At 36.3% G+C, this 13,583-nt stretch overlaps 1 protein-coding gene across 1 annotated transcript in view; it reads right to left on the bottom strand.

Moving 5' to 3' along the window:
* Positions 1-5: 5 nt before the first annotated feature.
* The window catches only part of HIBADH (3-hydroxyisobutyrate dehydrogenase), a 97,675-nt gene continuing 84,097 nt past the window's right edge, over positions 6-13,583 (bottom strand). Inside the window, exons 7-8 of the mRNA XM_058182732.1 lie at positions 6,074-6,230; positions 6-3,207 (exon numbers count right to left, since the gene is read on the bottom strand). Coding sequence (XP_058038715.1) covers positions 3,052-3,207; positions 6,074-6,230 — 313 coding nt within the window. The 3' untranslated portion in view covers positions 6-3,051. The remainder of the gene's footprint in view (positions 3,208-6,073; positions 6,231-13,583) is intronic.

Here is a 13,583-nt window from a genome sequence, read left to right as displayed (position 1 = left end):
CATGGTTAAAGAAATTGCAGAAACAAGGACTGAGATTTGAAACCTTCAATATCTTTTATGTATTTAATAAATCATGTGCTTCTGTTGTTATAATACAATTTATGATAAATTATAAAATCAGACACAGGAGTGATAAATCTATTACAGTAAATAATCTATTTTCTGAGTGATAGCTATTTTAAGTACTAATTTCACAATTTAGTTTGGGTTTCAAGAAGCTAACTGTTAAGAGATGAAAATCATCTAATACACATTTTTATAATATGGCATGCTTTAAAAAAAAGAAAAGCAAACCACTTCAGAAACTTATTGCTCACAAAATTTATAAAACTTCACAGACGGAAATAAACCATATTCTCTACACTGGGATAAGCAAGATAGCATCTCTAGATATTTAACATAATAATTTACATAACCTGCAACCACTATCCTGCTCAAAACAATAGTGTTGCTTTAAATTATGGGTTACAGTTCCATTTTTCTGAAAGTGACTACTAGCCAACAGAATACTTTATCCTGATTTTTATCATCTGATTTATTTGAAACTGCTACCTGCACAAACTTCCATAATTAAGTATTGGCAAGGGGGAAAATTGACATATCCCACTCCTCCATAATTCTGCCTATAGGACCATTGTGTGATGTTATACTAGGCAAAACACTGAAATACCATTTTTGTCCTAGCATTAGTTAGTGTTCATATATCAACACTTAATATTTGGGTATTTTCTGTTTTTGTCCACCTTTGTTTTCTTTCAATAGAAGCTATTGCCACAAAACTGATGATATTTCAGTTACTAAATCATGCAATTTTATGTATTGACCTAGGATGGAAACATGGAAAAGAACTCAAAGAAATTTATGTGAGTAAACATCTTGATTTACTTATTTGGGGGACATCATAATAGTGCACTTTTTCATATTAAACTGTTTAGCAGCAAAATCTATCCTATGTAACTAACTGCAATTATCCCAACAAGCTTTCATAGCCATTCCTTTTAATGAAATAGTAATACTATATCAGGATTTTTTCTGGCTCTATTCCACCAAAAAGGCTTTGGAATTTTTTTAGACTCTGGAAGAGTTGGAAGATGTTGACTGGAAGAAGACAGACTCCTAATCTACTATGGGATTTGTATTATTATTATTTTATTGTATCACTGTAGAAAATCAAGCACTTAAAATTTACTTCACATTCAAAGCTGATTGTGTAGAATACCTAATTGTAAAACAAAACAAAACAGAAACAATTCCATGTCGTGCTTGGGAAACAAAATCCAGTAGTCCAAACCCAGCAAGGAAGCCATTCAATGAAGAAGAAGTCTTGTATCCCTATCCTAAGTACCTTTATTTAACAGGCTGTATTTTCCCCCAATAGCCTTGTCTATAAAAATGGAAGCTTCATCCATTTCACATTTCCAGTATTCTTAGTTGGAACATTTTGACTGCTTACTTTCCAGAATGCTCCATGTGTTTATGTGCTATCGGTATCACATCTGCCCTATCATCAGATCTACAGAACCAGCAGGGAACTTTCTTCAGTCTTTTTGATTCTATATTTTAAATCACCCAGCATTTTTTCTGCTGCCGTATTGTTCATTTTGACCACACTTAAACCTTCAAAAGAGTGATCTGAAATCAGTTATATGATTATAGCTAATTATAAAAAGTATTATTAAAAATTATATTGCTTCAGTTCTAGGATTTAATAGATCATAGTAACAAAAAAGAAGAACATGTTCCAAAGTGATCCAATTCAGTTGGTAATCCATTACCTTTTTATAGGAATGTTCATAATTTGTAGGTTGATCAATTGCCCTGTTAAAAGCTATGGTGATCAGGCAATTCTGATTAATGTTTATTATTTCTCTTCATGCAAAGTTTCAAGAATTACTGTAAGAATAAGGAAGAATGGTCACAAGCTCTGTTTATGATACCAGGAGATTAATGGTTTTATATATTCTGTATTGTGGTTATTCATTTTAATAGTTGTAGACTGCATTCTTAACAAACAAGAATGGAAATTTAATGAACATACCAACCTACAGACCTTTTACACTATGTCCTCTTTTTTATGCAAGACTTAATTCTCTTATATATTTTTCAAAATGCATTTTTATTGGTATGACTATGCATAGAATCTGATCATAACAAAAGCAAGAGAATACCCCCCCTCACTATAAGCCCATATATTTCTTCTTGTGATCATTATCATAAATTTCAAAGGATTTATTTATTTAGATTTATAACAATACCAAGATATCTGCATGTCAGTAAACGAAGTAGGCATGAATCTGTTGAAAAGTTGAGAAAATTAAAAATTTATAAAATTAGGCTACTGAGGAAAAAAATGTTAAACATGCAGCTCTCTGTTATTTTTACTATGATTTTCCAAAACCATAAGCATCAGATTTCAAATAAATTGCAATTGTTAATTAATATAAATTTTTATCATTAATTCTTCATTGTAATAATTTTGTTTTAAAAGTAAATTAAAATATTATTTAGAAAGTTCAGGATCTCTTTAAACTGTTATACTTGTACAGTTCAGAAATTTTTTCCCAACCATGTCAATTTTGCAATCCAACTTAAAATCCATCACATCTGGAGATAACAAGTTTGGAAAACCGTCATTTGGAAGTATGTATGTAAATACAAATATACTGGGTTTTCTTTAAATTCTACTACTGCACTTCTTAAAAAGTAAGCTATATATAAATTATAAAAAAAATTCCACAGTATTTGAAATGATACCATGTTTTCCCCAAAATAAGACATCCCCTGATAATAAGCCCAATCGGGCTTTTGAGTGCATGTCAATAAAGCCAAGCGCTTATTTCAGGGTTCAAAAAAAAATATAAGACAGGGTTCTTATTTTCGGGGAAACACGGTAGATAAGAAATCTTGGAGTTAGCTGTGACATTAGAATACAGAAGTGGGTGAGATCATGATTCATGATCTTTGATTAAACTCATGTATTTGATTAATCTGAAAGAGGCTCTAAATACATGTCTTTTTCACAATGTCTCTAGTTAAAAGTCAATAGAGAGTTCACAAGTTTTCTTCCCGTAAAAACTGGAATACAGATGAGAAATCTTTTTGGGCATAGCCCTTGGCACACATGATCCTGTAAATCTGATGGGCTAGTGATCCAAGTGGGACTGGAGACTTGGTGTTGGTAGCAGAAATCTGGGCCAAGCCAAGATCCTAAAAATAAGGAAAAAATTTTGAGTGGGAGAAGGAAAAAAACATATATTTAATATAGAGTACTATCTATTAAATGTGACAGTAATATTGAGGTCCACTATTCCTCAGGAAATGATTTAAAAGTGTATGAAAGGACTTAGGTTTAATATGTACAGTAGATAGAGCTAGAAAAATTCCTACTGAAAATTGGAAAGTTTGCTCATGGCCACTCATGCATTAGATGAAATGAAATAATTGATAAAATGGAATTAGATTAGTTGGATTGCTGCAATGAATTCTACGCGGGTATCCTTCTGAAGACCACTAGATGTGCAACTGGTCCAGAATGCATTGGTGCATGCAGTTCTTGGTACTTTGTGGTTTGTCCAAGTTAATTGTTTTCATGTGAGTTGCACTGGCCCCCAGTTGCTTTCTGCATGGAATTCTGCATGGTGCTGCTTATCACTTTTAAAGCTCTATATAGCATTATTTGCCAGATTGCATTGTCTTCAGAATATTGGCATATCCTATTATGTCAGATAGTGTGGATATACTCCATGTCCTTTCTCTTAAATGTTAATAGAAATGTGTCTTCTTTGTAGCAACCCCAGGTTAGAATAGCTTCCAACCAGAGATATGAGGAATCTAGCTGTCCAGAAGGCAATGAAGACTTGAATCTGCTAGTTCTAACCATGCCGTTTTACGTAGCACAATCATTTCTGGAGAAAACTGGAATAATGGACATTTCTCTGAAGGAAAGCAATGTGATTGTCACAGGGCTGAAAGCTCCATACCTTCCCTACCAGTTTGGAAGGGCATGCGCCCCACGTGCGGCCTCGTGCGCGGACCCTCTGCACATGCGCAAGCCCTTCTGCACATGCGCAGAGGGTAAAAAAACAGGTATTTTCTGCTTAAAACCAGGAAATAACAATGACCAGGAGGGTGGGCAGAGCCTCATGCTACTGTTGCTACCGGTTCTCTGAACCACCCGCCGCCATCGCTACCGGTTCGGCCAAATTGGTCCAAACCGGTAGCATTTCACCCCTGGATTGTCAGCTTCAGGTAATCAGACTAGGAATCCAATGTCATGTAAGGCAGTACTACTTTTATTGTAAAGCTGCAATAACAGAATCTTGCAATCTCCCTGCTTCTCTTTATCGTTGTGAGAAACAGGGAGAGGTTTGTTTGAGATGTTTATTCAGGTTGCATTCCTACCCTGAATCCAATCCTCTTTTACTTAACTATTGTTTTGGTAGAAGCTCTTCAGAAAACCAGCAGAAAACCTGCAGAAGACTAGCATGACAAACTTTACCTAGTTAGATCCCATGGAATGAGAGCTTCAATATCAAAATGGAGTAAATGTTTTTATATTGAATGTGTTCAGAAATTGGGTTGGTGTAGCAAAACATTCCCATAATTGCTTCAATTTAGGAAGCTTTATAGAAAGAAACATATAGATTGGAATCTGAATAATCTAATTTTTCTTAACTAAGAGTTTTAGCATGGATTCTCACTTTTGGGGCCTGGATCTTAGATAACTTATTGTAAACACACTTATACAATGGTGGCTGCTTTGTATCCCCTAATACAGAGGTATCAAACTCAAGGCATGTGAGCTGAAGTTGACCCACAGGGTACTTAGATCTGGCCCGTAGAGCCCCCCTGGAAACAGCCTGCCAGTTCCTCTGCCAATGAAAATGGAGCTTAGGAGGGCTGCATACGTTGCAGGAGGCCATCGCAGCCAAAAATAGAGCTTGCAAGGGCCGCAGGCAGCACTCCTAAGCTCTCTTTTCACTGGCAAAGGGTTGCAGAAGGCTTTCGCAGCCAAAAATGGAGCTCAGGAGCCCGTTTTTGCTGGTAGATAGCCCGTTTTTGTGGTAGATAGCCACAGGCACCCCCAACACAACTGAAGTTGAACTGGCCATGCCCATCAGTCCCCCCCCCCAAGGTCAAACACAACCCTGATGCAGCCCTCAATGAAATTGAGTTTGACACCCTTGCCCTAATACAAACACCCAGTTTATCAAAATGCCCTACTAGAAATGTCTTAAGATTATGCTTATGTGGATCCTTTTAGGGGCAGACAAAGAAAGCATTAGCTACAAATACCCCTCAAGCTTATGGTCCATTTTGGAATTTCGCATTTAGCAGCATGCTAACTTCCCATTTTAAATTAAATTAAAAATTAAAAATTTTAAATTAAAAATTACTTTAAAAAAGTAATTAGGTGGGAAAAATACTAATGACGACCAAAAAGGAAAGTATATGTGGGCTTATTGACATTCTAAAACAGTACAACGTGGATCCCAGATTTTAATATTAATGTTTTTTTTTTATATTTTTAATTAATTTTCTTGCGTTTTACAGAAAATTCCCAAGAAACTTCAAATAATGTGAAATAAACACACACATATATGCACATTAAATGCAGATCAAAGAAAAATAGTAAAATCTTATTTAACATTCAGAGTGAAATCATTAAATTATATAAAAAGGTAGGTCTGTCAATATAACGATTTGTCTAACACACACAAATGTAAAGGGGAACATGTTCCCTCAAAAAAATTCTAAACATGAAGATCCATTATCATGATCATTTTATTTTATTTTTTTTAAAGTAATTTTTCAATAATGTATAATGAGAGTGCATTGCACTTAAAACTGGATATCTTTGTGTATGTGTGATATACTAAGCAGAGTAATGATGGACCACAAAATATAAAGAAATATACATTAATTCATCTTAGGTAGGTCAATGTAGTGGAGAAAATTCTACATATCAATTTGAAGTTCAAAGGAAATACTCAAAGGAAACATTTGTTTGAAACAAAGTAACTCAGTTTATTATACCAATATATGTTATTTTTGCATACATATAGATACATACCTTAGCCATAAGGGTTGTTCCAAAGCCACCTTGATAATTATTAGCAGAAGGTACCCCTTCCATTACTCCTGGCACAGGGTTGTATGTATCACTTGACCAACAACGGCCTGAACTCATATTTAAGATTTTGGCCAGAAGCTTTGGGTCAAGCCCTAACCTGTCAAAGGTCAAAAGAAGAGAAGTGTTCATGTCAAAATGCATATGTCATGGATGACTTCTTTTTATATGTTGCCACCATGTTGTCATTTCTCTACATTCATTGGGAGATTTGAAAAATGATCTAGAGGGGTGATATTGAGAGGAAGACTTTTCTTTAAATTAAAAGTCATCAATCCTTCAAACTGGTCATGCATGCTAATTATGAGATGAATTGCCAGACACAAAATAAAGATTCTTCAGAATTAATAGCTCCCTTTGGTTATTCTATGTAAGAAAATATGATTCAAAAGGTACTGTCAGAAGCATAAGCTACTATATTAAGACAAAGGGAAATACTCGTACAGTAAGCTTCCTTTTTATCAAACAGTTATTATATTCAGATTTTCGAGAAATAAGTCTACTGTGACATATGTTCCCTATCTATTCAGAGACATGCATTACTATTCTGGGTCAACTGCTGAGAAGGTTACAGATCCTGATAAAACAAAGCTTGTCCAAGCAGAAACATCATTTGTTCTATTGCTCTCATCAACTGATGGCACATAGCAGTTGAGACAGACTGAAAATATAATAAAAAATATTCAGCAGATTAGGATTTTCTTTTTTTAAACAAGCAATTTCATAAGAATTATACTCCTTATAATGAAAAGCAAGAACATTTTAAAATTGAAATATAACCAACTATACAAATGTAAGCATTTTAAAAGATGGATATAAAAATAATTATAGAAAGGAAATGGTATAGGATGCAATCCAACACATAAACCCAGAGGAAAGTAAATGAATTAGACGCTTACTTCTAAATGTAGACATTTATAATTTACTTCACAAAAAAGCAATGTATTCACACATATTAATGCAAAATAGTAATGAATGGAAGTTAAAATGAAAACTTCTTCCACTATTATATTGCTTGCAACAAAATAATGCCTTCTTCATTTTAAAAAGATGGATTTTTCAGCGATTATGTTTATAGCATGCCATATAAGAAGCAGCAATGCTGAAATACTAGAACGAAAAATTATATTACCCCTTATTCTAACAATTTATTTTTCTACCTTAAATCTGTGTTGCCTGTGGCTTGATTTCCAATTATTTTTTTCCAATAGAAAGAATATTAATTATACCTTGTTGCTATTGTTCACAATCAATGATACTGTTCATTGATGAGGGTGCTTTACAAAAATTATCAATGTAAAACAGAAAGAAAGTCATGATCCATAAGAAAAAATAAACACTATGCAGAAAATTTTGGTTGTTGTTCCTATCAGTTCTGAAAAATATTCTGAAAAGAAATTACTCCTGGAATTTCTTTCAAAGAGGAGAATTTCAGTGAACTGAGTGGAACATGGTATTTCATGCTTTTTAAATTATAATGTAGTCAAAGAGGGTATATTACTGTTCATTATAACCTAAATAATCTGAAGCTTCCCTTGCTGGTCATTCTTCAATTAAATCCCCAAAGAAAACATTTTCAGATAATTTCTTTTATTGGCCTTTTTCATAATAGAAAGCCAGAGATATTGCAGTATGGCAGAAATATCTATAACAGAAAATATCAATAGTAGTGGTTTTCTTCACTACCGCTATCTATTTACTAAATGAAACTCATTACCATTAAGTACTTCATTAAAACGAATTTCAGAAAATAAAATATAAGTCTTTTTTAGGGTGTAGAGTTTTTTTTTCAGAAATTGCAAGACAGATATAAAAAGCTCTTTATCAAATGTCAGAAATGTTCTAGGATATCCTCCTGTGTAAGAAAATTCGATGAATGAAGCACTAGATTTGGCAAAGTTTCCCCGGTCCCACATTGCCCCTTCTTCATTCTGATAAATAGAATTCTGAGAGGAATCCTTCTGAAGATTATCTAAATGAATAGGAAGCATATGCTGGTCTTGATGGATATACCTTTCAAAAGCCCATTGAAATGGACTAGTGCATGTGAAATGCAGTCAAATGTTCAGCTCCAGTAACACAAAACAGATGCCAAGTTAAGGATGGATCCCACAAAAGGAGCCTTATCTTAAATGTATATAACACCATAATGCCTGTAAATGGCTTCCTGTTTACATTTTATTTATTTCTTTAATTTATTAACTGCCTGGCTCCAAAATGCTCTGCACTTAATAATAATTTATTAAACTTGTATGGCATCAGACTCCTAATGACTCCATATCAACACAGTTCAAAGACCTCACAAAATTATAAATATCTAGATACCCAGAGTTAGATTAGTGGATTGGAATGTTAATTTAGCATGACCTGAATACTAACAAGCACTTCGAGATATCAGGATGCTTTCACTCAAGTTTGCAAATTCAGAATTTAATTGTTTGGACATCATATTCTTTTCCAGAACCAAATACTATTGTAAAAGGAATTTAGACACTGAAGACACTTATACTGAATTGCAGGGCTTAGCAACATGATATCCAAGATCAATAAAAAAATTATAATTGTCTGTCAATAATGCTTGTGAACCTCCATATTTTTACTGCATGACCAGACTGTATGTTAAATTTGAATTGTTTTTTCTGAGATTTTGTATAAGATTGAAATCTTGTGTGAGATTTCACAGGATAGGAATCCCATGAGATTTTGTTAATTGGAGGGGGGAAGGACAAAACATGCCTAAACTATATGTGAAATCATGAAATGTACGAATACATTCCGCCCATGGTCTTAAGTTTACAGCACAGTGAAGCCCGCATTAGAAATACATAGCCTTCAGCCAAACAATATCACTAGGAATACTTTTATAAGTGTGCTTAATTTAATATACACTTGAAAATCACAAGGTGATCTAGATATAGTCAATATATTTCTAATGCTGGTTTCTAGAAGAAAAGGTAAAAAATAAAATCACCTGATGCAGTTTCCTTCAAGATACTCAAGACCTTTCTTCACCCTCACCCTCCCTTTTATCTCCTGTAGCAAGTATATCATTAAAAGGAGCAAGTTGGAGGTGTTTTGCATTTTATCTTTCTGAGGATTCATTTACTGGTGCGTAGATAACTGACAGCTAGAATTAGACACATATAAAAATCTGTTACTGCAGAAGTCCTCTGTCTTCCACTGTGCCCATAGCTGGTAATGGTTTGAAAGCAGATAGAATATACCGTAATTGTCATTCAGTAAGAGTCTATCCTCAAAAGTCATGCTTCAGTGGAGAAGACTGAGTTTCCATTTGAAATCAACAAATTAATCCAAGACAGGTATCTGAAAGGGCAAGCTTAATAGGAAGCAGCTACGGGGCTCTCAACCATGATAAAATGTTATTGCTGTTTCCCTGTAAATTGGTTCAGAACATAGAATACTTTCTGCATAAGAGCTCTATTGCTGTTCAAGAGATATACTGCTTAAACTATCAAAACAATGACAGTCTGTCAATCCACATAATAACTTGCCATTGGACATGGCAAAAGGATGAGCATGCACAGATACATTTTACAACTGCCAAGGTGTTCCACATTTTGGAGTTTGGAGAAAAAATTAGGAATTGGGACACAAAATCAACACTCAGCTTTTAAACGCTTCATGGGACATTTTCCCCCCCTCCCTTTCCCCTTCCTCAAGTTTAAGTTGTAAAATGTCAAAAAGCCTGAGACCCCAGATAAATCCAGAAATGACCAGGTTCAGATACTTGTGTTAGGATAAGGCTTGTTTTAATCATGGGTGGTTTAATAATCAACAATTGGATGAAAGTTCACACCTTCTGCTAAGGAATAAATGATTTTGAAAAGAATTACACCGACTCATGCAATACTTCAGTCCAAATTAAACAATCTTATAATAGGTTGTTAGCATAATGTAGGAATTTAAATATTATTATATGGATTATTCAACAGAATTTGAGTTTATGTATTTATGCTAATTAATTCCCAGCGAATGTTTGATGATTAAAAGACATAGGTCATACATTTCGGGGGGCAGGAGAACCAAATGAATGTAACCATAATGAAAACTGAATAGGAACGTATCATATATAAATGGAAAGGTAAAAGATTTTTTTTTTGAGGGAGATGAAAAATTATACTTTCTGTATTTGTTCTGAACTTTAGACATGTCCTATTTCAAAATGATAGAAGCGATGTCAAACAAAGAACCAACCTTTTTTATTGTAAACTCCCCAAAATCACTTAGATAAGACAAGTAGAATAGAAATATGATGGATGGATAAATGGATGGATGGATGGATGGATAAATAACATACATACATACATACATACATACATACATACATGGATGGATGGATGGATGGATGGATGGATGGATGGATGGATGGATGGATAACAGATATTGATAAAATACGTAACATCATTTCGAATTACAAATTATTAACCTTTAACCCTAGTGAAATAACCAAAGTCTCCAGAGATGGACCCGAATTTAAATACAGTGATGGCTCATTAGCGCGTAAATTCTGTAGAGCATATGCAAAAACGAAACCAGCAAAAGAAATTTCATCTATACTATAAACACAATCTCCAGAAACAACCTCATCCTCAACAAACTTAGAGCTAGACCAGACCTATCATTCCTACAACGTATTAGATCCCGTGAACTTCGTTCAGAACTCAAACGACGGCAAGAAGAAGGAGAAACTAACCTTTACATTGATTACTGTGCTGACTGCATAAAAAGAAAATCCTACAATCAAATCTCCATCACTCAACCACACTTCAATCGAAACATCCAACCATCCATCAATCAAGGCATCTATCCATCTGACAATCAAAACATCCATCCACCCGTTCAATCAACTCTCCATCAACCAACTAACCTCCAACCATCCATACAAAACCTCCATCCATCCAATGATCAGTCACTCATTGCTCAACCAACCTTCCTTCAACCACCTGTTGTACATAACCCTCAATCAACTATCAATCAAAACTAGGTATGCACGCCCCTTACCTCTCCTACACCAAACACTACAGGTCTCAAATGTAAATTAATAAATGCAAGAAGTATTGTAAACAAGTTACCTGAATTTATCCTCTTGTTAAACAATGATACATTTGATATTATATTTGTTTGTGAAACATGGCTGAACTCATCCTTCCCTGACTCCATTATTTCAAACAAAGAGTACCAAGTTTTTCGATCAGATCGTGAAAACCGCAGAGGTGGTGGAGTAGCTATCTTTTACAAAAAAATCACTGAACTTAAAAAATATTCAAGTTGCACATAAACTTTCTCTTCCTGAAACTATTGTTTGCGACCTGTCTATTAACACCGCATTTCGATTCTTATTATGCTACAGAGCCCCTGACTATGACATTGCTCATGCAAATATGTTAACCACACTGCTAACATGGGCTACCTCTTGTCCATATCCTCTCATCTTCCTGGGTTACCTAAATCTACCTTCTATTAACTGGATAACAAACGAATGTACAACTGAATCAATCCATACTACACTATACAACGCTGTTACAAACCTAGGTCTTGAACAACTAGTAACTAACAATACAAGATTCAACAACTGCCTCGACCTCATCTTTTGCAATAACACGAACTCAATTTATGGACTACAAATAAAAGAACCCTTTTCCAACTGTGACCACTGCATGATAGACTTTTGTCTCAATATACGCCCCCACATAAATCATCATAATAATAGTACTCCTAACTACAATTTTAAAAAAGCCAACTATGACCTTATAAACAACGATCTCTCATCTCTTGACTGGCAAAATCTATTCTCAACCTGTATCACTGCCGAAGACCACTTCCTACTAAAGTCTTCCTACTCAAAATCAATAGAATCATCAAACTATACGTATCACAAATCGCCACCAAAATAAAAAACAAAAACAAATTACCCATATCAATAAAAAAGCTTCAATCAAAAAAAAAAAAAACCCTCTGGAGAAGAAACAAAAAGGGCTATGTAGCAAACTTCAAAAACTGCTACAGAAATATTTGCAACCAAATAAAAACTGAATGCACCATTTACCACACCAAGCAAGAAGAAGACCTTCTATGCACAAATTCCAGCCGTGCTTTCTATAATTTTGTGAATAATAAACTTAAAGAAACAAGATCCAGCGGCGGGCGGCCTCCCCCTACTCCCAGGGGCTGAGGTCTTTTCTATCAACATCTGAGGGTTTTTTCCATCAATGCCAGAGAAGAGGAGAGAGAAGAAGATCGGTCGCTGAGAGGTAGAGGCAGAGGGTCGGATGAGTCATCTGGAGGGTCCGGCCCGTCGAAGGACGAGCTGGAGGTGAGGCTGGCCCTCTTTTAGACCCTCTGCAGTTTGGCCCAGGATTGCCCAAGATGGCGGAGTCCCGGACGTAGGTGGCGCGACGGCCTTTTCGTCTGTTGGGTTTATTCTGAAGGGTCGAGGCCCTTACGAAGGTCAGGCCCGAAGAGCCGGAGTTGCCGGGTATGGAGTCCCTGACATCAAGGCCCATATTGACTTTTAATATCGAGGCCGAATGGACTGGCTTGAAGGAGAATGGCTGGTCATTTGGACTGGGGCAAGTGGGACCGTTTGGGTTTGGGGGTAGAGTAACGGCCCCACGGAGTCCTAGTCTTGCTGTAATGACATCTTGACCGGCTTGGATGGCCTGCTAACCGTACTGTACTTTTTATTTATGTGAAGATTTTCAACTGCGGACCTTCTTGCCCTGCGAGATTCCCCTCTCTTGCAGGTTTGGCCCTCCACACTATCGAGGGCACATCTTGAGGACGGGTTTTGGAACCCCGAGAGTTGGCATGCTAAATCTAGGAGGCTTAGGGGATTTTTAACGAACTGTTTTAATCGTTTTTTACCGGGGAGTTTTAATGGGAATTTTAAGGGGGGGAGGGAAATTGACGGGTTTGGGTTGAGGGTGGTGGATGGGGGGGGAAATCTGTCAGGGAGGGTGCTAGGTCCACCATGTGTTCGCGGCGGTAACTTAATAGGTCCGAAGGTTGCGGAGAGGGGTGTCGTTCCAGCTTGTCAGGGTCGAGCTATCAATACGGTAAGTGGGAGAGGCAGATATGACGGAAGGGGGGAGCCACATCAGGTTTTGGGGGTTTGCTCTCGCTGCTTACGAGCGATTGCGTGCTCCGCCCCCCCCGGATTTTCCCATGACCCGAGTGGCCAGAGTACTCGGGACTTGGGCCTTCGGCTGATGTTATGTAATTCCAGGTCCGCGGTTAATAAAGCCCCCCTGATTTCAGATCTAATTCAGGAAGGGACCGCGGACGTTATGGGCATTACGGAAACCTGGTTGGGCACCGAAGGGGGGGTTGCCCTAGTGGAGATGTGACTACCAGGTTTCCGAGCATTCCATCAGCCGAGGGCCCAGGGTAGGGGTGGCGGGGTGGCGGTTATTATTAAGGAGAGTCTTGAGCC

The sequence above is a fragment of the Ahaetulla prasina genome, chromosome 4, assembly GCF_028640845.1.
Source record: "Ahaetulla prasina isolate Xishuangbanna chromosome 4, ASM2864084v1, whole genome shotgun sequence".
Lineage (NCBI taxonomy): Eukaryota > Metazoa > Chordata > Lepidosauria > Squamata > Colubridae > Ahaetulla > Ahaetulla prasina.
Note: the sequence above shows the minus strand (reverse complement) of the source record. Positions and strands in the feature narration are given on the sequence as shown.